The sequence below is a fragment of the Oncorhynchus mykiss genome, chromosome 2 (assembly GCF_013265735.2).
Source record: "Oncorhynchus mykiss isolate Arlee chromosome 2, USDA_OmykA_1.1, whole genome shotgun sequence".
NCBI classification, from domain to species: domain Eukaryota; kingdom Metazoa; phylum Chordata; class Actinopteri; order Salmoniformes; family Salmonidae; genus Oncorhynchus; species Oncorhynchus mykiss.
The window spans coordinates 71,054,402-71,080,245 of record NC_048566.1 but is presented as its reverse complement, the minus strand read 5'-3'; the positions used below and the strand labels follow the sequence as shown (position 1 = coordinate 71,080,245).

The 25,844-nt window shown below is 42.9% G+C and overlaps 1 protein-coding gene across 3 annotated transcripts in view; it reads right to left on the bottom strand.

The window, feature by feature from the left end:
- The window catches only part of LOC110495445 (myocyte-specific enhancer factor 2A), a 95,193-nt gene that overhangs the window by 9,873 nt on the left and 59,476 nt on the right, over nucleotides 1-25,844 (bottom strand). For 2 of the 3 annotated variants that reach the window (XM_036954863.1, XM_021570730.2), the window contains exons 5-7: nucleotides 12,242-12,376; nucleotides 10,036-10,255; nucleotides 438-622 (exon numbers count right to left, since the gene is read on the bottom strand). In XM_036954863.1, the coding sequence (XP_036810758.1) occupies nucleotides 438-622; nucleotides 10,036-10,255; nucleotides 12,242-12,376 (540 nt within the window). Of the gene's footprint in view, nucleotides 1-437; nucleotides 623-10,035; nucleotides 10,256-12,241; nucleotides 12,377-12,443; nucleotides 12,579-25,844 lie in introns of all 3 variants that reach the window. The other variant, XM_021570721.2, reaches the window with a different exon arrangement.

Below are 25,844 nucleotides of genomic sequence, written 5' to 3'. Positions count from 1 at the left end.
ATCCCTGGGCCTCAGAGATACAGTATAGCCTAGCTAGCTGCTGTGCTGTTTGTGTTCTTGTCACTGTCCAGAGTTTAGCTCCTGTAGGTGATCAAATACAAATGCAGCATGAGAACGAATGCCGCTCGCCGATTTCTGTTGATGTAATAAATTAATCTAGGCTGCAAGTAAACCAGGAATGAAGCACGAGGTCCTCAGACAGCACTGATATCCTCAAGCAAGGAGGACCATTTCTCCTGCTCCAAAACATTTCCAACATTGCACACTATACCACAATAATACCATCACAATCCTGTGAGGGGGAAAATAAAACTCCCTCTGTTGCACACATGTGAGGTACAAAGAAGCCAAAATCGGTGCAGCCCCGAGGTAGATACACGCAGTGTTCTACCAGTCAGCTCATGTGCAGTGAGGAGTGGGGACTGTAGGCTACTCACCAGTGGGGGCATCATGCCTTTGCTGGACGGGGGGATCAGCACTCTCAGGTCTGGCTTGCGGTTGCCCATCCCCATGTTCCCTCCAGGGGGCGGTGGAGACTTGGTGGGCATGACTTTCCCCAGGCCGTTCCCGCTGGTTGCGCCCAGGAGTCCCGGAGAGCCCCTAGGGTTGACAAAGCCGTTCCCTGCAGAGAGAGACAGAGACAGAAGCAGTCATGGGACTGTGAGACACTACAACAACAGTCATCTGCCAAATCTCCAACGCACCATTTCAAAGCTGCATAGCTTGCCACGGCACGCAACGTTAAGTGTTCCCAACCCTCTGGGAAGTTTTAATAGTCTCAGATAATTATCCTGCACATTTACCAAAATAAAACGTCCATTTCAGAATTTATGAGCCTTTCATTCTTGCTGTGAGTGACGATATCAAAGTCAACTCCTTGTATCCTGGGATGAGGAGCAATTCCCTTAACAAATGTACTGTGACTGCTGTTTAAGATGGGAATAGCAATCCATTACAGTTGGGTAAAACTGTTTGCTAAGGCTTGTTATGGTACTTTTTTGGTGTGACAATATGAGAATACTATGTCTTGCTACAGTGTGCAAGACTATCTATGTACTCATTGTACTGTATTCGTAGTACTATATACGTATGTGTGGACTGTCATTTCTTCTTTACTCTAATGGTAGATTTACAGAACAATGAGTCATAAGGCTGGTTTACCCCCCACCCAGAGTCACTTCCTGTGGCAACTGTTCTAAAACAAAGTGAAAGCAGGCACAGGGCATTGACACCATCTCAGAGCTGATCAGGAGAAGGACCAGTACAGTACATGTCACACAATGTCTGGACTGGGGCTGAAGTGAGCTATATATGCTCTGAAATCAATTACATGCTATGCTATGAAATCAATGTGAGAGTATTTGCAAATGCACTAGCAGTTTATATCTCTTTTTGATGCATTATTCAGCTATAACCATTCTGATGCATCAGAACATTGAAAAAATGGATATCAGAATCTGGAGAATAATGAGAAACAGAGGGATGAAAGAATCAATGCTATCTAGTATTTCATCAACAGATCAGTGTCACACTTCAACAAGTAACTGAGCACTCCATTGTGTTGTATAGAGCCCAGTGAAACACAAGCAGGCTGCAGGATAAGCAGGACCTAGTGACATAATGGAACAATCACCTCTCTAGCTACAGATAAGAACCCCCACAATACACGGCCAAATAAACAGTTATGAGACATACAATGGTATGTCACAGCTGAATCAACAGCTACTATCGCTCCCAGCACTCGCTTTCATCTTATACTGCAGTAAAAACTAAGGTGCACGCATATAATTAGCTATGTAAATTACCCAAACCCTACAAATATGAGACACTGTTATTGCTTATATTTTTTAAAATCCAATATTTTAACATAAATATAGGTTAATTGGAGGACGAGTACCATATGGGTCATCCACAGTTGCAAAGAAGGTATCTTCACTATCAAAAATGTGATAAATCTGTCTAAATTATAATTCTTTGTTTCTGAGAAAGATGTATTATTTTCTGATCAGACAAAACCCTGGTTGTGTATTTCCACACAGAGGTTTCTTCTCTTTTCGGCTCTACTCAGAAAAAGTTGTGGGGGTGGGTGGGCAAATCAAGCGAGGCAATATCTGGGCTGGTGTTTGGGAGGGGGAGGGTCCTGACTGTAAAAGGTGCAGCAACACAGCTCTGATAATGATCCGAGGCCTATGGTATCATCACAGGGAATCAGTTCAAAATGAAAATCTGTTGTTTCACAAACGTGAATGTGTAGGCATTTCAGGCAGCAACTATGGCGTAATGGAGAAAAAACATGCTCCTTGAAGCTAGTTGTACATAGCCTACAGCCAGTTGTGCACAAAAGCAACATGCAGAATTGTAAAGTACATTTGTGTAGAGCATAATGCCTGAAATTGCTGATTAGCAAAAGACGTAATTGAAGCCAGTATCCATTTAAAACAGTCACTAAAACGGGGCACCATTACAAGACAGAACAACTGTTTCTACCTTAAAGTACATTTTAAAACAAGAAAATGATCACATGCAGAGATCACATGATCACACAAGCCTTTTGGCAGAAACATCTTTGCACATTTGTTTTCTGTGTGTTATCTGAACCAGTGGTTATTCTGCCATCAAATCATCAGTGAATGAACCTAGAACATGTAGAATGTTTGGTTTCTGTGTTTGGGTAAATAAATATACTCTTTGTTGTAAATAATTAACACCGCCCACCGTGGGAGCAGGATTACATAAGAGGCTGTATGTACCACTCAAACATTTAGTTTTCATCTGAACGTAAGACAAAATAAACTCTGTTGACTAAATTGTGCTTTCACTAGAATGCATTGAAGAGCAAGTGATGCAGAACTGACCAGACCTGACTGTCATTAGGCAAACACCAGAGGAACTTGAGTCTCAGTGAGGGAAGAGAATATGCATACATGAATGAGAAAAGATTAATGGATGTGAATCAAGAGCCTCTAATAGATTAAGTGGAAAAGAGAGCAAATTCTAATAATAGCGTCCATTAATGAGCCTGGATAGAAACTCTTTAGCGGGTGCTCTGGTATTGTTTTGGCTCAGGAAACCGAGAGCAGGGCCACAGTTTGTGAGACTGCAGTGCAGTCACTCACTCACTAGTTAGTTGTTCCAAGAAATCCATATTCCACTCAGAGGGCCCCTTAGTATAAAAACAAATACAGTTTAGAATGCTTTCTTAATGGACAAAACACACACTGGAAGTGGTAATCCACTGGGAACAACCGCTTCCACGGTTCTCAAGAAATAGAGGAATAATATGTTCAGATAGACTCTTTTTGACACACAAACAGCCCTTGCAATCACTCTTTAAGAGCCTGTAACTCTCCAGTATTAATGAAGGAATCTGCACCGCTTGCAGGCATATTGCATAAGAGAGAGAAGAGTCACATCCCCTAACATTCTGACAAGCTCTCATTCTTAATGCTCAACAGAGTGAGAGAGAGAGCATGGAAAGAGTGAAACTGTGTGCAAAGCATCTCTCATGCATTGAGGAGTGTGACTGTATCACACAAAGAATTCCACATTGGATTGCTAATTAGGTGTAAAAAATGATATCACAGAGTTGCTTTAATTACATCCATATCATTTATGTTTGAGCAAAGCATAAGAAGTTCATAGCCTTCTCGTGAGCCAAGGTTTAGGTATTTGAACGAGAGCCAAAACAGATGGCTCATTTTAGACAGAACAATTGAAAAATAATTGCTATCAAAAACTGCTCTCTGAAAATACAGAATTAAAATACAGCTACAACAATTTGCCTGCAAATCCAGAATACTGCATGTGAATATTCTGTGAATATTCTGACCCTCACTAGGCTTAAGTCATGATCACTTAGACCCAGACTACCATGTGGAGCCCACTGCTCTCCTTATTGATCATGATTCATGTCTGCAGAGCACTGGGACTGAGCCACTGTGAGAACTCTCCACACTTAGAAAAAAGGGTTCCAAAAGGGTTATTTGGCTATCCCCATAGGAGAACCCTTATAACCCTCTGTAGAAAGGGCTCTACATGGAACCAAAAAGGGTTCTGACTGGAACCAAAAAGGGTGCTACTTGGAAGCAAATGGTCCTTTCTACCTGGAACCAACAAGGTTCTTCAAAGGGTTCTCCAATAGGGACATCCAAATAACTATTTTAGGCGCCTTTTTTCCCTAAGACTGCAGGAAGAATAGTGGAGCCCTTCCCCCTTATTTAATCTTAAACAGGGGCTTTTATGCAACTCATGTGCTAAATTAACATCACCCCTCTGCAGAGCCTCATTTACCTGAGGTGCCTGTAATGTTCTAGGAGTGAAATTACTGTATGAAAATCTCATTTCTGCTCCACGTAAGATGTGGTGTATTAACAGAAACACACTTTCATGTGTTAGTTTGTCAGCTGCCAAATCCTGTTATGATCTCAGATTGAAACCAGACTCATGTTCATTCTTAATGAACACATATAATCAACTCATATCACATGTGGTAAAGACCTCCTTCACACTGCTGCAGAAAGGAAACTACGAAAACGGCTCCGAAAAGCTTTCAAGCTACAGTTCATATGCTTCCACAGTGTGGAGGAGAGAAAAGCTAAGGTGCAATGACATGCCATGTCATGTCCATGGACAAAATGATTCATTTGCACTTTGCCGCTGTACGTCAATATGAAGAAAGAGTTTTATTTCTGAGGACAAGTGCTGGCATATCAGATGAGATTAGGGTTTGGATCAGTGCCACCATTCCCTAGGCTTAATCAGCGATCCGGAGCATTTCCCAGGACACTCTCCGTGCTTGTAAGCCCCTCTTAGTGGCGATATCAAGCCACACCACCGGAGGAGAAAAGAGAGCGAGCAACAAGACAGAACTGGTGCAAAAGGCCTCTCCTCTCCCAATAGCTGCTGCTTGTGAAAAATCAGAGCTATGTAAGGAATGGCCATCTGACAGCAGCACTGAAGAGAGAGAGGTTTCTCTTCCAAGCAGTCTGTGTCTGCTGTTCTACCCAGTTTGGTACAAACAACAGCTGCAGTCTCCTGCCAGTGTGCCAACGGCTGACACCCCTCCCTTGGCATGGGGGCGGCACAGCACCCCACAACCTTACCGCTTACCCAGCACAGGGACAGGGCTCCGAGCACTGCCAAAGACCAAATACAGACAGACCAAATATTTCACTCAGCCCTGACTGAGAGCATCGAATCACCTCACCAACCACAGACTCAAACTTATACCCAGCATATCTATGCTCACGAAGCAGGACATAATTAAATGCATAATCTATAGCTTTAAATATAGCATCTGTTGATTGCATAATGTATTTTCACTACTATCATAATACTGTATCATATGATACACAGTGGCCTGTCTGGTAGGTAGAGGGTTAACGTCCACCTGCCTCTGCCTCTCACACAGCACATAGCAGCCATGACAGGCTGTCCGGTCATTGTGTACAGAGGACTTAGAGGGGTGTCATGGCCGGAATACCTCCAGGGTTCTGCTGGCCTAGGCATCTTGCAGGCTCTCTCCAGCCTTATAAGGGCTGCCATGGTACTGGGAAAAACAGATGCACCTGTCAATAGAGGGAAGGAAACTAGAGGGAGGGTCGGATGGAGGTGTCAGTCTTAAAGGAAACACTGTGTTTATTTACCTTCCAAAGAGAATCTGCCGCCTGAACCCTACCTTTTAATATGTTAACCCTTTCATGCACAAACAAGTTCACAATGAAAGGATAGTCCTAAGAAAATATATAGTGACTGTTGTCATCCCTAAACCCCAAACAAAACTTGTACCACAAACATGTTTGGAGCGACACAAAGTGAGCAGCCGATTGAGAACAAGAGGCATTCTTAATCTGTTACTATCCAGGAGGAACAGATGGACGTGTGACCTTCCTGGTGTCCTTGGTGGTTTGATTGTGTGTCACCATAGCGGTTGGCCAGACATTAGCAGCTGCTGCCATTTTCCTCTGTTACTGTACTCAACCATCTACGCCTCTTCTGTGGAACACATTGGCAAAAAAGATCTGTCCCTTTGGACTGACTCTTGGAGCTTTGGATGCAATCACTTCACCAACCTGTCTAGCTGCAGTCTGAATAATATACTGAACATACAGCATCTCTGTCAGGGTTCTGAGGACAGAACATGCTGACACTCAGCTTGGCTGTTTTGCTATACAGTAAGGACAGTGTACCATCACTCTAACATGTACAGTGGGGCAAAAAAGTATTTAGTCAGCCACCAATTGTGCAAGTTCTCCCACTTAAAAAGATGAGAGAGGCCTGTAATTTTCATCATAGGTACACTTCAACTATGACAGACAAAATTAGAAAAAAAATCCAGAAAATCACATTGAAGGATTTTTTATGAATTTATTTGCAAATTATGGTGGAAAATAAGTATTTGGTCAATAACAAAAGTTTCTCAATACTTTGTTATATACCCTTTGTTGGCAATGACAGAGGTCAAATGTTTTCTGTAAGTCTTCACAAGGTTTTCACACACTGTTGCTGGTATTTTGGCCCATTCCTCCATGCAGATTTCCTCTAGAGCAGTTTATTTTTTTATTTATTTTACCTTTATTTAACTAGGCAAGTCAGTTAAGAACAAATTCTTATTTTCAATGACGGCCTAGGAACAGTGGGTTAACTGCCTGTTCCGGGGCAGAACGACAGATTTGTACCTTGTCAGCTCAGGGGTTTGAACTTGCAACCTTCCGGTTACTAGTCCAACGCTCTAACCACTAGGCAGCAGTGATGTTTTGGGGCTGTTGCTGGGCAACACGGACTTTCAACTCCCTCCAAAGATTTTCTATGGGGTTGAGATCTGGAGACTGGCTAGGCCACTCCAGGACCTTGAAATGCTTCTTACGAAGCCACTCCTTCGTTGCCCGGGCGGTGTGTTTGGGATCATTGTCATGCTGAAAGACCCAGCCATGTTTCATCTTCAATGCCCTTGCTGATGGTAGGCTTTGTTACTTTGGTCCCAGCCGTCTACAGGTCATTCACTAGGTCCCCCCGTGTGGTTCTGGGATTTTTGCTCACCGTTCTTGTGATCATTTTGACCCCACGGGGTGAGATCTTGCGTGGAGCCCCAGATCGAGGAAGATTATCAGTGGTCTTGTATGTCTTCCATTTCCTAATAATTGCTCCCACAGTTGATTTCTTCAAACCAAGCTGCTTACCTATTGCAGATTCAGTCTTCCCAGCCTGGTGCAGATCTACAATTTTGTTTCTGGTGTCCTTTGACAGCTCTTTGGTTATGGCCATAGTGGAGTTTGAAGTGTGACTGTTTGAGGTTGTGGACAGGTGTCTTTTATACTGATAACAAGTTCAAACAGGTGCCATTAATACAGGAAACGAGTGGAGGACAGAGGAGCCTCTTAAAGAAGAAGTTACAGGTCTGTGAGAGCCGGAAATCTTGCTTGTTTGTAGGTGACCAAATACTTATTCTCCACCATAATTTGCAAATTCATAAAAAATTCTACAATGTGATTTTCTGGATTTTTTTCCTCATTTTGTCTGTCATAGTAGAAGTGTACCTATGATGAAAATTACAGGCCTCTCATTTTTTTAAGTGGGAGAACTTGCACAATTGGTGGCTGACTAAATACTTTTTTGCCCCACTGTATATGAAGACCATGTTAACTTACTGCCTTCAATGTTCCCAATACTCACAGACAGACAACAAATACAGTCCTCTCGCATGCAATAAATGCAATAAATGACCAAGAACCTGACAAAAGCCACCGATGTCGCAGGCCATGTCGCAGGCCATGTCGCAGGCCATGTCGCAGGCCATGTCGCAGGCCATGTCGCAGGCCATGTCGCAGGTCATGTCGCAGGCCATGTCGCAGGCCATGTCGCAGGCCATGTCTCAGGCCATGTCGCAGGTCATGTCGCAGGCCATGTCGCAGGCCATGTCGCAGGCCATGTCGCAGGTCATGTCGCAGGCCATGTCGCAGGCCATGTCGCAGGCCATGTTGCAGGCCATGTCGCAGGCCATGTCGCAGGCCATGTCGCAGGTCATGTCGCAGGCCATGTCGCAGGCCATGTCGCAGGCCATGTCGCAGGTCATATCGCAGGCCATGTCGCAGGTCATGTCGCAGGCCATGTCGCAGGCCATGTCGCAGGCACATGTACATGTATACAGACAGTGAGGTGAGGGCCTTTTGGGCAGAGCCACAGACAGTGAGGTGAGGGCCTTTTGGGCAGAGCCACAGACAGTGAGGTGAGGGCCTATTGGGCGGAGCCACAGACAGTGAGGTTAGGGCCTATTGGGCAGATCCACAGACAGTGAGGTGAGGGCCTATTGGGCGGAGCCACAGACAGTGAGGTGAGGGCCTATTGGGCAGAGCCACAGACAGTGAGGTGAGGGCCTATTGGGCAGAGCCACAGACAGTGAGGTGAGGGCCTATTGGGCAGAGCCACAGACAGTGAAGTGAGGGCCTATTGGGCAGAGCCACAGACAGTGAGGTGAGGGCCTATTGGGCAGAGCCACAGACAGTGAGGTGAGGGCCTTTTGGGCAGAGCCACAGACAGTGAGGTGAGGGCCTATTGGGCAGAGACACAGACAGTGAGGTGAGGGCCTATTGGGCGGAGCCACAGACAGTGAGGTGAGGGCCTATTGGGCAGAGCCACAGACAGTGAGGTGAGGGCCTATTGGGCAGAGCCACAGAGACCTAATGAGTTCCTCCTGGAGGACCTACTGTACCCGCTGGGCTGGGGCTCACGCCACGCTGGCACTGCCAGGTCTGTCCTACCCAGCATGCCACCTAATGAGATGCACGAAATTATATTATTAACCATCTGTATCCTTCAGCTGGGAGCCACAGGGATCAGGGAAGAGCTGCACTCAATCCCTCCAAAGAGGCTGGGGTCATTCTCTCAGTTATCCACTGACGTAGAGCATAATATGAGGTGTCTGGAAATGTTTAGGATTTAATAGTGGAATGCATGGAAACAACATGCAACACCATACAACTTCCATCACTTCTACCACTACTGGGAGCTATCAGTGAGAGGGAATGCATTCTCTCTGGTTCTATGGTGAGTGGGCCATTGGCCCTGTCCTTACTTTGTGCAGTCATCCAAGTCAAAGTTGCCAAGGAATGGCCCTAATTTTTTCTTTAAGGCAACTATGCCAGTATTCCATAGTTTGTAAAAGGGACATGTTCAGGTCCACACTTTAGTATTCTGACCACAACACCACCAGCCAGTAGCCTTGCTTTTGTTTACCTATTATGGTAATAACCTAGTACAAGGAACTGAACAACAAAATATTATTTACCTGTGAATCTACCCACTGAATAGGTATACAGCAGTACTGTATGTGTTTGGGTACAGTGGGTACTTTACAGGCACAGTGCACATGAATTCAGCTGTAAACTGGGTGAATGAGATGGCAGTAAGGCTAAAGACTGCCCTGCTGTTTCAGTGGCTCCCCAGAGAATAGAGAAATTGTATTTTACCCAGCTAGGTGGTCATGCTGCAGTTGTGGTTACCACTTTTCATGTGACTGAAATGAATACAAAAGTCACACATTACTTATTTCCAATGCAGATGGACTTCAAGCATAGTGCTATTTTTACCATACAGAACTCTGCATCCTGATGAGGCATGGACTGGCTGAATGCACAGACCCCTCCACGCAACACAGAGGATGTAGCTATTGTGTTAAAACATTACCAGTTCATCCCACTTCCTGTGAGCAATACAAGTCTTAAAAAGGTGTCAAACATGAGTCATAATGCAACCATTACTATAAACAAGAGCGGTGAACAAGTGGTAACATGAGCTCACTGACACCACTGGACATTTGCTTGAGTCATGAAAGATCCCTTCAAATAAGTGGGACTTTTTTTCATAAACTAGATGCAAATAGGCCCATTGCAGACATATCACATATCAGGCAAATATGGAGAAAGTTATATCTGGAAGAGCAAGAGTGAAACTGGTGGATAAAGATCTGAATCTTTACCACCATGGATGTAGAGTCCGTTGTAGTGAGAGAGAAAAACAGTGAAATGTAACAGTACTGACCTGCATTGCCTTGACTAGGGGGCCTCTGCTGGCCCCCGCTGGAGCCCACATTCCTGTGTAAGGAGGCCTGAGCGGGAGAGAGCATCCCACTGTCGCTCAGAGAGGCTACGGCCTGGGCCTGGCTGCTCATGGAGCCTCCTGGGTTGTAGGACATGGTGTTCTGGTTGGAGACTGGCACTGCCACATGCATGGAGAAGTTCTGCTGGGGCAGCGCTGTGGGCTACAGGAGGGAAACACACAGACATGGGGAGAATCAAAGACCTGGCACTGGGCTGAGGGTCACAGGGGGAAGGAGACGGCAGAGATGGCATCTGTGATGGTGCCACATCAATCATATCGGTATGGTTAACAGAGCAGTCCTATTAACTGATGGCAAATCAACTGCAGCTGGCAAGTTGTTCATGTTCCTAATCCAGGTTGCTTATTATACAAGTGTATCGTACACTCTTACACATTCACTTCCATTAACATCGCATTTAGTCTGAATGGCCAAGAAATGACCACAAATAAATATACCCTTGGTTTGTAATGGGATTAAATAATAACTGTCTTGAATAATATTCTTTAAAGTGGAATCTGAAAAATTGCTGTACTACATATGATGCTGTCATAAACTTGTATAATATATTTATAAATAATATTGCAAAAAATGTATAAATTAACACTATGTTATTGTAAATGCACAAAACAATCATTTTGCTATATAAAATCATTACACATCACTGAAAACATGACATATTCCAAAACATGCCCATTAGCTGTGTACCAGGTGTTCAGTCTTGCACTGTAATAGTCAGCACTGCAAAACAACGTTTTCTCTTTTAACCAGGATGGTGTAATTGTGTCATTTCCAACAATGTGAAAGCATTTTGGATAAAAACGTATAGTAAGAATGATGAGTTATAATCACGTGACGTTAATATTACTCTCCTCCATGTCTGTGCAGTGCTAACTATCCACAGTGTGTGAGAGTGACTGTTGACAGTGAGACCACTCCATTCAGCATAGTCCAGTGAGGCAGTCAGTTAGTGCTATTATTAGTGTGTTAATTGCAAACAGTGGTGCCCTCCATGTCAGAATTAGAGAAAACAACAGTTGAAGCTCTATACTTTATGCAGGATTCTATGATTGCCACCCGCAATAAGATCACTCTTGTCTCAAGGTTAAGCTCTGTGTAATGGTAGTAGCTTGATGAAGGACTGGAAAATACACAGTGATAGTCCACTGATGTTGTACTTTAGGGGGACTTTAAAAAATATCTCCCCTTTGCTCATTGTATGGTCTCTCCTAGTTCCCCATCTCCTAGTGGGGCGTCCTCCATTCACTTTGGAAAATCACACACTTAGAAAAAAAGAAGCCATCTAGAAACTAAAATGGTTATTCAGCTGTCCCCATAGGAGAACCCTTTGAAGAACCCTTTTTGCTTCCAGGTAGAACCCTGTTGGGTTCCATGAAGAACCCTTTCCACAGAGTGTTCTACGTGGAGCCCAAAAGGGTTCTTCAAAGCGTTCTCCTATGGGGACAGCCAAAGAAGATTTTAGGTTCTAGATAGCACCTTTTTTTTGTATGATTTGCTCAGGTGAATGGAGGACGCCCCAACAGGAGATGGGGAACCAGGAAAGACCATACAATGAGCAAAGGGGAGATAAACATTATTTTATTTCCCCAGTCACATGATCTGGCCACTGTGGGACTAAAAGAGATTCAATTTTCACATTAGCTTGGGGGTGAAAATTGAGTTTTGGGAAAAAAAACACATCAATCACTAAAGCTAGAGAACAAGTCAATATTTAAGCCAGAATGGGAATATTCTTTTTTTCCAGGGGGAAATGTACATTGATAATAAAGAAGCTTCTCCTCTGGAATAAAAAAATGCACTATCCTTTTCATATAGTTTTCAAATGTTTCAAATAATGTGAAGAAACGTGATAATTCCAAAAGATCTTTGAAAAGGTTAAACCTATCAACAACAATGTGATCTTATCAGGCTGTGCCAAAAAATAAGTTGCAGTACAAATAAACAAAATTAACAATTACACTTCCAATGAATGGAAAAAAAGGTTATGCTTGAATAGTCCATGGTTGCTTATAGTAGTTGACAGAGGTTGCAGGGTGGGATAATGAACAAATAAGAACAAATAAAAACCAAAAGGTCAAAATCCTTTGTGCCACAAAGCCAAGCAGCAAGAACATTGCATTTACTTACGATTTTATGATTTCTCATCATATTATCAAACTCCTCATTAATTTTTTTATACTTTTCTTCTGTGTGAGGGGTGAGGACATATGAGGCATCGGGGTCCGGGCTATCACAGCCTCTGTGTTCTTTCTTGTTTAGCGCCTGTAGTGAACATCAACATAAAAACAGGAATCAACACAAAATGGCAGGAGAGGGAGGAAGTACTTACACCACAGCGCTTGTACATTAAATCACTCTCTTCGCTTAGTTTGCCGAAACGGTCGTCCATGAGGGGGCTGTGCCCAAAACAGTCATCTGGATCAGGACTGGCACACAGGTCATTATGGCCTTTGTTTCTTAATTTCTGAAATAAAATTGCACAATTCACACACAATGTATACTGCAGGAAACTCAGTCTATTACCACATGACTCTCTGTCTAGCTAGGTTAAAATACATCCCCTACAAACCTGTTCCCAGAACAAAACATGAACATTGTCAAAAATATAAACATATAAGACATCATTCAAGTCAAGACGCAAATTAATTTAATAATTTAATAATTCATAACGCAACCATTATAATAAACCTGCCCTAGCATGTACATTTATAAATAATAAAACATATCTTGAATTAATTTCTTATTTTTTTGGCCTGCCAGTGTGCTAGTGTGAGCTGTGAACGATACAGGTACTGTACTCCTATGCAATGGTTGACAATGACAGAGAAATTGAAATATCACTCCTTATCCTTTCATCATTTAGAGATCTTCAGCATGGGAGAAACTAAATATTTATCTGTCTGTGTCTCTGACCCTTTCTCTCTCCTCTATCTTCCTCCCTCTATCTCCCTCCCTCTATCTCCCTCCCTCTCTCTCGCTGCATGTGTGTGTTTCAATACATATTTCATTATCTTTCAGTTATCATAAGCCACCCAGCTGGAAGACACCACGGCATAAGAGGATCCCACAGAGCAGCAGTTCAAACCGTTGCAGACTTTAATTCTGCATGGTTGCCACTCGCAGGATCTTATCAATGTTAAGTAATGTAGCAAATAAAATAGTTTATTATATGTGGTCAAAGACGCTTATTAGAGCATGAAATGGAGTGATTATTGTAAGAGGAACGAGCACACAGTATGGTGTGTTGTGATATAGAAGTCCAATGAGATTTGTTTTACAGCTTAAAAGAATCCCACACTATAAAACAAAGGAAATAAAACCAGTGTTGTGTTTGTGGTAACTTTCTATCAGAGGAGTGGTTCTCTTGTCTTCGTTAAGAGTCTGAATGACGGTGCTTACATGAGCCGATGACAGCTCGGGACAGCATGTGATATCAAGCCAGTCAGAGCAAATCAAGCTTAATTTATATGTGTGTTGTTCAGGTTCCCCTAGCACACTGGTGCAGGTCCAGAGCTGTGACCTCCCCTGTCTCTGGGGTGCGTCTGAGCCAGATATCTACAGCAAGGCCACTGACTCCTTTGGATGGAGAGGTCACAGTGTGAGGGAGTGTAGTTGGGCCCAAAGACACTAATGAGCCCTTAGTCTCTGCCTCCGTCTCCATCACCCTGGAGGTAACGCACTGGCTGCTGTGTGTGTGTGTGTGTGTGTGTGTGTGTGTGTGTGTGTGTGTGTGTGTGTGTGTTCATGGTTGTTGCAGCAGCAGCTGGCGTCTGCTGACAGCTCTCTGACAGTACAGTGGTGTCTCGGCTGATCTCTATCTAACAACGTGTCTTACCCAACCCTGCTTTCAGTCGCTACCAACACGCTGACGAGCTCTGTATGACACATTACTGTTGGATTTCCTAGGCTTGAAATGTTGTGAAACATAACTTGGTTACAATGTACCTGTCTACCAAGGCTCAGTTGATCCCAGCAAATTGACCAGTACTGAATTAAACGACCCTCTACTCTAGTTTAGGCACATGATGAAATGGTGTAGAATATAAAAGCTTAAGCAGGAGAACTGAAAAGTACCTAAATCTCATCAGTCATTTCTGTCTGACAGTGTTGCTGAGGAGAGAGAGAAAGTCTCATGAGTAATGAATGATCAAAGCCGGCCCTAGCCTTTTGGGGGCCCTAGGCAATTTTTTTAGTGGCCCCCGTTTTGAATGGCGAATAGGAAAAAAATATGTTTCAGAGTTAATTTCCTGCAATTTTACACATTTAGCCATGACTTATGCCATGTTAATACGATATCTGAGTGACATTGACTAATAAAATCATTGGAGGCTCCCTGTAGGTCAGGGCCCTTGGGCAAGTGCCCTTCGTGCCCTGTCGATAATTTGACCATGATTACTACAAGTTTAGATAGCTGGCTAGAGTAACTTAACAATCTAAAAAAAAAATGCTGACTTGCATTAATTGAGTGACTGTCAGTGACTGACATAACATGAGAAAAACTGCTGGTGCACAATCAAATGTCGAAATTGCACCTTGTGTAATCTACTATTCTAACTCTCAAAAGTTGAGACCCCAACTGAGTTACCCTATAGGCCGGGGGCCCTAAGCAACCGCTTATGTCGCTTATGCCTAGAGCCGGCCCTGAGAATGATACACAACATGTGTAAATGTGCAGTTAGATGCACTTGTGTTTGGTGTGGTACAGAGCAGGGGCATTCTTCTTCTAAAAAAAAAAAACACCTTCCTGTTTACTAAGGCTGTTCTTTAGTTAGGCTCCCGTAAAGGCTGTGTTTACTACGGAAACTATGCACTTTCTCCACCAGACTGCCACAGATCTGATCAGGACCTGCAAATTAAAGTCCCGACCTGCTCATTATGTGAATAGCTGGTTTGGGCTGGTCGGCCATGGCTGTGTGAGATGGGCAGGGCAGCAGGCAGCACTTCCACAACAAGCCTCCAACCAGCCGCACCCCTCTGGCCCTTGGCCGTGATCACTCAGAGAAGGGCCAGTGGAAACATCCAGTGCCAGGGACACTCAGCATTCAGAACAAACCATGGAACATGTTGCACTGAGACTAAACAACACAGAGTCTAACAACGAGTGCTCATATCTAGGTCATTGTCCATAAGAGATGGATTCATAAGTAAATATTGATCACCCTGATTAGAGATGTCCTGAAATGCAACATCACTTAAAATGAGGACATAATCATGCATGCCTAAAGAAGAGTGAATATTTCCTCCGAGGTGCTCCTAGCTGAGCATGCTCAAGAGTGAAGATCTGGGACAGCATGGCCGTTATTCCTCCTTAAATGACTTGGCATGTTTCTGGTGTCCCACAGACGCTGCCCGCAGCTCCCAGTAAATGGATCACTAAATCAGCACATGGCCAAACAGGTGTCTCTCTACCAAACACCTGTCAGGCCCTGGTTCCCCGGCCCAGCCAATCACAAACAGTCTCACACCGACATGGCCTTAGAAGGGGCCACATGGAACCCTGAAGGCCATCAAACCTTCCCCCAGCCAAGGATTTTACTCCATAATACAAATACATCAAAGTATTGGTAAAGCAATTCAAATCTTACACAAAACCTAGAAAACAAAACCAACCAACTCTGAACGCATTGGGTACAGATGTCATTTCAATGTTTAGTTTTGATTTCCATTTGGTTGAGTTGTCGACTAACGTGAAATCAACAAAAACATTTCACCATGTCACTGCATTTAGGTTAAGAGTTGGGTGGAAAAAAAACATGAAATTATCTTATGTTGATTCAATGTCATCACAATTATTTTTTGTTGTTAAAATGACATGGAAACAGCGTTGATTCAAACAGTTTTTGCCCCGTGGGAAGTATGGTAAACAAAATCCAAAATAAAACAAGCCTCCCTTCTATTGCTTTTCAAATTCTAGCTCTGAAACGAATTTTCAAAAGTCATGTCAAGCTGTGTGGTTTTATGCTTATTAAGAAAGAAAAGTTGGAGGGGTATGAATACAGTTGAACGGAGAGATTTTCAACAACAACATTTATTATGGAGGTTGGGTGGGGGTGGTGGGTCTGTCTGTGTACGGAGCTGCAGTCAGAGAGTAGTGACGAGTGAACTTGTGTAATCTGTTCACAAGGCCCGTGGAGGCTCATAAAGTTCAGTGGGAACCAGGCCAGCAGCTATTTTCTCACAGCTATCCAGACCTGGATTGATAGAAATGTGTCTCTATACACCAAACATGTTAGTCGGGGATTCTGACATCAAACCAGCTGGACATCATAGTGAGTGTGTGAATTTAGCAGTAAGAGAACAGGCTTTCTGCTTTTCAGGCCTTGAAATGTGTCTCTCCATTCTCAGTATTGTATGCCAAACCAACATACTGACAATCTAGTGTACCTGTATCACTCATCTCCTCCATAGTGCCAATAATTGTTAATTTAGCTGAAACTCACAAACATACACAGGAGTATTTGGAGTTTTTGGAGCAGTGTGTCAAATGTACTGTCAATTGTACTCTTTAAAAATCTTTATATTTTTTTTATATTACATTTCACCCACTATAGAGTATAGTGTTCTATAAAGATCAGTGTTTATGTCACATAAAATAAACATGAATGTAACACTCAAAAGACTGACAGGGTATTATTTTTTTTATTTTTTTTTACAATTGGCTGAGTTGAACGCCAACCGCAGAGTTTATATCATAGCCCCATACACATTCAAAACTGAGGCCACCATCATTTCAGGAGTTAAAAATAAAGTGGAGCTGAGGCAGTTGTGAAGCTGTTGCGTAAGCCACCTACATTCCCTGTTCCTTGTGAAGCTCTTTCACTGAAACAGTCTGCCTTGGATAGAACACCATTACACTCCAATGCCCCCCACTTGTGTCAAGAGCTTTTTAGATTTCACTTATTCATGTACTGTACCTGAATAAAAGGGAGGTTGGAAGAAGACAGTGAATGCCGCTATAAAAGACAAACTTCTCAAATGTGGAGAGAAGGCAGGTAGAGGCTGTCTTCCAGTGTGCAAAGGTAGCTACACAGAACATACACCAATATCATACTTTAAGAGCCATTATTATTGTATTATAGTCTATACAAAGTATGTATAGTTGAACTATTTCTCCTTCTGTAGAGTTCATCCCCACCCTGCTCATTCTGCACTGTTGTGAATGAGCTTGTTGTGCCTGTTGCCGCACTAAGCAAGGTGGCATGCTAATCCTCATGACATCACCATTGTGTCCAGTCCGTTCCATCTAATGTGCTTATCAAAAGGGCCTCTTTGAGTGTGAAGGCAGTTGAGAATCAGCATGGGGAGGCGGCTGATAGCAAGGCTTTCATCTGCTCACAAATATATTTCTCTTATGTAACATCTTAAGAGACAAGTCTTTCAGTGTGAGTATGCTCCCATTTTTCCTTTGGTGCTGTAGATTTCACTTGAGGGGGGGAAAGGAACTGTTGGTTGTTCTCGTTTGCACTCTATCTAGTGGCTGTATGTATTGTATGCCATTACCAAGGGCCCTAAAAGCTTTTCCTGTCTACTCCCTGGTACTGGTCATGTTACTGGTATGGGAGTAGGGAAGTAGGGAGGGCTAGATAAGGAAAGTGGGTTTTGATTCCCAGACATATCTGGTTCAATCTCATGACCATTCCACATCATCAGTGATCTAAGTGATATCAGGATATGACCTCTCTGTCAGACCATTGTCTGACTCCTCAAATCAAAGGAAATGCAGCAGCAGGGCCTCCTCAGTTGGATGGGACGGACTGCATTTTGTTTGGTTATTATTATCGGTCTGCAGCTGTTTGGGAAACAATATACAGTCTGTAATCCGATCCCCTCCAAAAACAGGACAATGGCGAGACAACAGTTAGTTCCAAGCTGACACACCAAAAATACTAACACATGCAGACATATAAAAGGAGAGTGAGCCTAACTGAGCAGTGGTCTGCGCGTGTCTAAAGGAGGCAGACAGGGAAGAGAAAGCCTCCGTCTCAGCTCAATGTACAATAAAGCAGATAATTACTGTGGTTGACCGGCTAGATTATCACTTTGATAAATATAGCCGCTATATTATTGAATAAGAATCCATTGCACTGCAGCGAGCAATACTTTTCCCTCAGAGAGACAGCTGCTCAGAGACTGTTGATTGATGGACGCGACAAAGATATTAGTTGCCACAGTCAAAGAGAACACACTTTCAATCAGCGGCGTGGATATTTTCAGAAAATTTTGCCAACTGGGAATTGAAGTCCAAATTGAGGATAAAGGCATCTCAAAGTCATCATTATCTACATCTTTAAAAGATTGGGAACAAATGAGACGAACACGCTCCATTACATCCAACTAGCTCTAGACATCTATAGAGCACCATGTGGGTATATTGTAGATGAAAATAGATTACATTCAACATAAAAAGGTGTAAAAACGTATACAATTAAAGTAAATAACCATTCACTAAGTTCACATCTTCCCCTCCCGACCTCCCTCACTGTCTCTCTCTCTCTCTCTCTCCCTGTCTTTCTCCCTGTCTTTCTCCCTGTCTCCCTCCCGGTCTCTCTACGTCTCTCCCTCCCTGTCTCTCTCTCTGTCTCTCTCCCTGTCTTTCTCCCTGTCTTTCTCCCTGTCTCCCTCCTTGTCTCCCTCCCGGTCTCTCTCCGTCTCTCCCTCCCTGTCTTTCTCTCCCTGTCTCTCTCTGTCTCTCTCCCTGTCTCTCTCTCCGCCTCTCCCTCCCTGTCTCTTTCCCTGTCTGTCTCTCTGTCTCTCTGTCTCTCTCTCTCTCTCTCTCCCCATCTCTTCCTCCCTGTACCCCCAGAGTGGATCATTAGCTGTCAGAGCCCTTGAAACCGTACCCCCGCCCTCAACTCCCATTCCTGCTCGCTTCTAAAATATTCATAAGGACAATTAGGAGTTCCGATAAGGCGGGTGTGGAGGGCTGGTGTGGGCACGGAGGGCTGGGGGCGCACAGAGGAGGGAAAGGGCAGGATGTGCCAGCAGGACGTCTGTTCTGCAACACTCTATACCCAGACCACAGACCTGGCCTCATCAATCAGCAGCCCTTCCTCCCTCCCTGACACCCCCTCCTCACTCAGGCAGGCTAGTCGGGGAGGGTGGCATGATGCCAGCTAACCCCCTCCCCCTCCTCCTTCCAAGTAACTCTGCTCTGCCCTCGCCCCTGGGCAGAGGGGAGGGGTGGGGCGTCTCACACTACCCATTGGGATGGGCTCGTGGCTGTTCCTCTGTCCATTCTGGTCACTGTGGTCTCTCATGTCAGCGCTGCACTACACAGCGGGCACCAAGGCGCTCTAATAGTGGCATGTCTGTCATTAAAGTAGTTCAAACCAAATTAGGGCAGCTCATGTGTGACCTATTTTACATATTCTGACGTTTATGACGTGTCTGTTAAGGTTGTCAATCTGGCTGTTCCTATATGAACCTGAAAGAATAATGAAGTGGTTATTCTCTGAACATGGTGTTGCATGTTGCCACTGAGCTGCATGTAATGAATTATTTTCATTACAAGTTAGGCCTTGCTTTACAAAGAGTTTTACCATACGCCATGGTAGGCCTGTGCCAGTTAATCAGTGCCATATGCCTCTAGAAACTAAAGAATACATCACTTAAGACATTTTAATAAAGTAAAACACAAAGGAATCATATATCATGGCAATGTTGAAATCATTCAAGTGTTTATGGGATGATGTCAGCTAAATGTAATCCACAAACATTTGCCAGAACAATGAGGTAGAGAGCAAAGAATTGTATTAGTAAAGGTCTTCATTCCTGGTGTTACAGTTATTACATTCAATCATGTATTTGAGTGTTGGAGATGCTTTCTCCCTCACGATCTCAAGTTGAATCAATAGGATCATAGAAATATTCCATTAGCCACGGTTTGATGCCTAGGGATGAGCTCTGGTGTTAGCATTAGCAAAGGGCTGGGGATGAGCTCTGGTGTTAGCATTAGCAAAGGGCTGGGGATGAGCTCTGGTGTTAGCATTAGCAAAGTGCTGGGGATGAGCTCTGGTGTTAGCATTAGCAAAGGGCTGGGGATGAGCTCTGGTGTTAGCATTAGCAAAGGGCTGGGGATGAGCTCTGGTGTTAGCATTAGCAAAGGGCTGGGGATGAGCTCTGGTGTTAGCATTAGCAAAGGGCTGGGGATGAGCTCTGGTGTTAGCATTAGCAAAGGGCTGGGGGTGAGCTCTGGTGTTAGCATTAGCAAAGGGCTGGGGGTGAGCTCTGGTGTTAGCATTAGCAAAGGGCTGGGGGTGAGACTTGTTAGAATGCAATGCAACGTATTATGCATTGTTTTATACTGAACAAAAATATAAAATGCAACACGTAAATTGTTGATCCCATGTTTCATGAGCTGAAAAGAAAATCCCCAAAATGTTCTATACGCACAAAAAGCTTATTTCTCTCACAGATTTGTTTACATCCCTGTTAGTGAGCATTTCCTTTGCCAAGATAATCCATCCACCTGACTGGTGTTGCATATCAAGAGGCTTATTAAACAGCATGATCATTACACATGTGCACCTTGTACTCGGGACAATAAAACGACACTCTATAATGTGCAGTTTTGCACACAACACAATGCCACAGATGTCTCAAGTTTTGAGGGAGCACGCATTTGGCATGATGACTGCAGGAATGTCCACCAGAGTTGTTGTCAGAGAATTGAATGTTAATTTCTCTACCATAAGCTGACTCCAATGTTGTTTTAGAGAATTTGGCACTATGTCCAACCGGCCTCACAACCACAGACCACGTGTAACCACGCCACCCCAGGACCTCAACATCTGACTTCTTCACCTGCGGGATCTGAGGAGTATTTCTGTCTGTAATAAAGACCTTTTGTTGGGAAAAGCTCATTCTGACTGGCTGGGCTCGGCTCCCAAGTGGATAGGCCTATTTCCTTCCAGGCCCACCCGTGGCTACGCCGTTGCCCAGTCATGTGAAATCCATAGATTAGGACCTCATTTATTTATTTAAATTGACTATTTTCTTTATATGAACTGTAAAATCTTTGAAATGGTTGTGTTGTATTTATAGTTTTGTTCAGTGTATGTGTAATAATTAGGTTGAACACTCATGTTGTCATTTTCTATGCCTTGTTCCTTTTCCTGACAGGAAGTTTTCAATCTTTCTCACTTTGTGGATTCATAAATGAAGTGTTGGTCGACATGTAATAAGGTGCAAATGATTGCTTTATTTTTCAAATCAAATCAAAGTTTATTGGTCGCGTACACAGTTTAGCAGATGTTATATCGGAACGCTATAAGCGGAATGCGTATGCTACTAGCTCCTAACAATGCAGTAAAATGACAAATAAGTACACAAATAATTCAAACGTTTTAAAAAGGAAAAAGGAAAGTCAGTATGAATCCAATTAACAACCCCAATAGCACTGTAACAGCAATCAAAATGCAATCTATACTATATTATACTATATCATTAGACTATACTCTATATTCAGGTCTGTGTAGTGTTGCTTGTGTAAGATGCTGCTGCTCATGCTGTTGCTCAGACTCAGGCCATGATGAGCCAGGTAATCCAGCCCAGCGGGCTCTGTCCCCCTGCCAGGTGCCGGGTAACCTAGGGACAGGTTAGGATCTGTCTCACTTGCCCCAAGACTGGGTTCAAGAAGTGAACTGCACCCACACCAACCAGTTCTAACACAAGAGAGTTTAACAGCAACAAAAACATCAGTGGTTATATCACAAACATGTCTGAGGACATAAACCACTGAAACACTAGTAATACCTTTCAATCACACAGCGCCTTTCCCTAAGCTACGGACACAGTACATGACAAAGAAGCAACATAATACAAATCCTACTCAGATGAGCAGCAGAAGGAAAATGTTATATATATAACAAAAAGAGCCCGAATGCTGTGTAATTTGTCATTCAGTCTAAAAAACATGTACTCGTGTGTCATCTCTCTTTTTTTCCCTTTGTGAATGAGCGTGAGTGTTATTTGTACAAAGCTGCGAGTGCAGAGCTTCAGCACTTGAGATTAGAGCATGGCTCATTAGTGTCATTGGAGAGTAATGTTTACCGGGGACCGCCATGGCTGTTGTTCTCTCTCCTTTTATTCCACCCTCTCCAAGAAGACCTAGTTTTGAAATGAAAAATACGTATCACACTTGAGAGGGAAGGATGGAAAAAAAACTCTGACGTCAATGAAGCACGACATGTGCCCGAAAACAAAAAACTATTGGCTGTAACCTGGTAACAAGCATCAAAGTGAAGAGTGCAGAGGCTTTGTTGACGAACAGGGGCAAATGGCTAACAAACACACGTGCACACACTCTCACACTTCATTGGAGACTCTACTGGTTGTGATAAACTGAGGAAGATTTCACTGTTCATGTCCTCTGTTTTTCTCAAACACTGACATGGGTTTCCACAGCAACCAAGTCACAGTGAACGTGAGGGAGAAGAGACAATCATAGTCCATTCACGGTTTGTTACATAAATGTGGACTGAAATAGGATGTTCTATGAAAGACTTACATAAAAATTATCACTATTGTTTTTTTTTCATGGAAGAAAAAAACTCCTAAGACAGTGGTGACCCTGTTTCTAGTGAAAGCCCAGAGGAAAAGGAGTCCTTGTCCTATAAAGAGGTGCACTTTGAAACCCAGCAGGAGACTGGCTACAAAACCATTAGCACTCCTTCACTCAGCGATGCAAAGGAAGGCTTTTCAACCAACATGTGTACTGCACCTCAGTACATGCGAAAGGGTAACGGTTCTGTTATCTAGGAACTACAAAGAAGAAATCCGAAAAATGTATCAAACGATATAAAACTATATGACAAGAGGAGCTTGGCTTCTTTCAGAGGATGACAGAAAACATTTGTAAAACAAAGCCTGGCCAACAACTTGACACTGGAAGTAAAAATGGAGTAGTGTTTGTGTGCCATTCTTTCATTGTGTAGTGATAAAGTACAGTGTGTGTTACTGTAAATCAGAGTGAACGTATTAGTATCGCTCCCTAGTCACATGTGGAGGCAGATGAAATGACTCAGGTGAAAGAGGATTGCAGTGCCAAGCATATTTCCTAAAACCACAATCGACAAAAATATATCACAGTGTTTTATCTGGTCTTTTATGCAAAGATAGTGCTGCTATTTCTGCTTTCAAGTTATACATTCGTGATTCCTTGTTTATTTATAGGTGCTTATATATATGCCTGTGCTCATTGGCCTGCTCAGAATACGGTGTTTGTTTTGATGGTGCAGACTGATTGTACAGGTTAAAGTGATGCTTCAACGGTTTTGTATCATTTCAGACAGCAGTTTTGAAAGTAGTGCTCGCTCACGAGCCAAAACTGGTGACTAAGTTACAGGGGCGTAAATAGCATACCCCCCACGACATGCTAACCTCCCCTGTTATTGTAATAGGGAGAGGTTAGCATGTATTGGTATTTTGGTATTTTATTAGGATGTCTTTCGGGATATGATATTTGTGCGTCTGTAATTCTCACTCATCATTATTCAAAATTCATTCCGGATTATCCGTAATCATAGTAGCATCCACATTACTGTAGACGTATTTAGAAACATTCTATTCTTATTTACAATAAAAGTGACTCCAAAATGACACAATACATTATTTACACTTTGTTTCTATTGGACACAAAATCATCTGAAACACAACCAAAACAAACAGAAAATGGCTTCAACAAGTTGGTAGAGTCACAAGCTTGATGCAGTCATTGTGTGCTTGGAATATGGGACCAAATACTACACTTTTGACTACTTTAATAAACATATGAGTGAATTTGACCCAATAGTTTTGCTCCCCTAAAATGGGGGGACTGTGTACAAAAAGTACTGCACGTTAACCACCTAGTCATTGTATCAAATTCAAAGTGCTGGAGCACAGAGCCAAAACATTTGTCACTGTCCCAATAGTTTTGGAGCTCACTGTATTTTTGCATTTTGTATGATACAGTATATTACGAATTTGTAAGTGCTTAAGATCCTGGATTGCACCTTTAAAGGACTTTCCTGGAATACACAGCAACAGCAACACTCAAGCACCTGTACTGAACTGGATACAGACAGCAGAGATGTAGGTAAATAGCCCTTTGCTTCGTTTTTCAAATCAAATCCATTACCTAAATATGAATATTAGAACAAAATAAAAAATGTATTAAAGATCAGCCTAAATACGTGTTCAGGGCTGACCCTTGCATTTCCATTTCAAGTCACATTTGCAGAGCACGTTCCCAGACACTGACGGCCTCAGTCTTCATAGTATGAATGTATGGGGAGAAATTGACACTTCTATTCATATCCTACTCACTACCAATCCCATAAAGAATCCTGTTGCGACAAATATATCAATACAGAGATGGCTTCTGAGATAAAGTCGCCAATACAGCTTATCAGATACTAAATATTACAGTTATAATATCTCACCATGCATAGTACTCTACCAAACCCCCTCTATGGATATAATTATACAAACCAGGCATAGGTAGAAATTATTTAATGTATCATAGGTTATAAAAGTGAAGGGGAAAGCAAATTAATGTCATTTTAATAAAGCTTGAGAGCCCAAAAGTACATATTTGTTTTTCTGCTGGAATATTAAAGTTGGGATCGGCTGGTGTATCAGAATGCCCTGAATCTACTTTAATACATCTATGTCAATAGAACTAACATTTGACTGAGCTTAAGGTGTATTTCTAATATCATGGATGCTCAGAGAGAGAGAGCTGTAGCTGCATAGCAGTAAGGATGAGAAGGTGCTGCTGAAGAAAACAGATGAGGAATTTAGACCATGAGGTAAACTAGTCACAACATATGATGAAGTACAACTTATGGGAACATATCAAATTAAATGATGGCACTATAAAGATGAAAAGGCTGAGTACTGCCCAATGCGTTCTGAAATCTTGCCAGATTATATCACTTTGCAGGCAGTGTAACCCTGATGTATAGTGTGGACATTGTATGTAGAATAAGTGTAGTAAAAACATGTGTTAATTAAGGGAAGTGGGCTTTTAGATTCTCCCTCCAAGCAACCTTACGCAGACGAGCCAGTGCAGCTAACTATGCGTACCCTTCAGCCATCTCAAATGTCAAACAAGGCTTTAGTGGACCACAGAGGGATTCTGGGCACTGGCCAACCCAAAGTTAAGTCGCTACGTTAAGCACTTGCCAATTAAAATGTAATATTGTCTTTTGTGTTGTCATCTGTGCATATCAAACATAAATTAGGCCCCTGACCCCTTTTAGATTAATCTTTCAAACTTGGTTAATCATCCAGGATTGGGCGAGTCAGTGACATCACTGGAGTGTGAGGTACATATGTGGGATCTTAATTTGAGCCAGTTTGCTTACAGCAGGAAAAAATCCTGCAGCAACAGGAAATTATCATTATTATGTGGATTATAATAGACATTTTTGTAGGGGGTGATACACTTTTCGTCAGGGCAAATCAAGTCTGACAGTTCAAACCTTAGAAGACTTTTAAAAACTCAAATACACTACAAGTTTGAATTTCCTGCTGGGTGGGAAAATGATCAAATGAAGATCCTACATCTGTAAGTGCCATGATCCGTGTGATGCCAGTAACTTTAAGGCAGGGGAATCTCTTCAGTACACAGCAGCTCTATGTTCTCCTGGGATGCAACACTGTGTCATAATATGATACAGTATGGTGATTACTGACTGTTCATGACTCAAACAAAATGTCTGAAATTGAAACCAAGTATTCAATT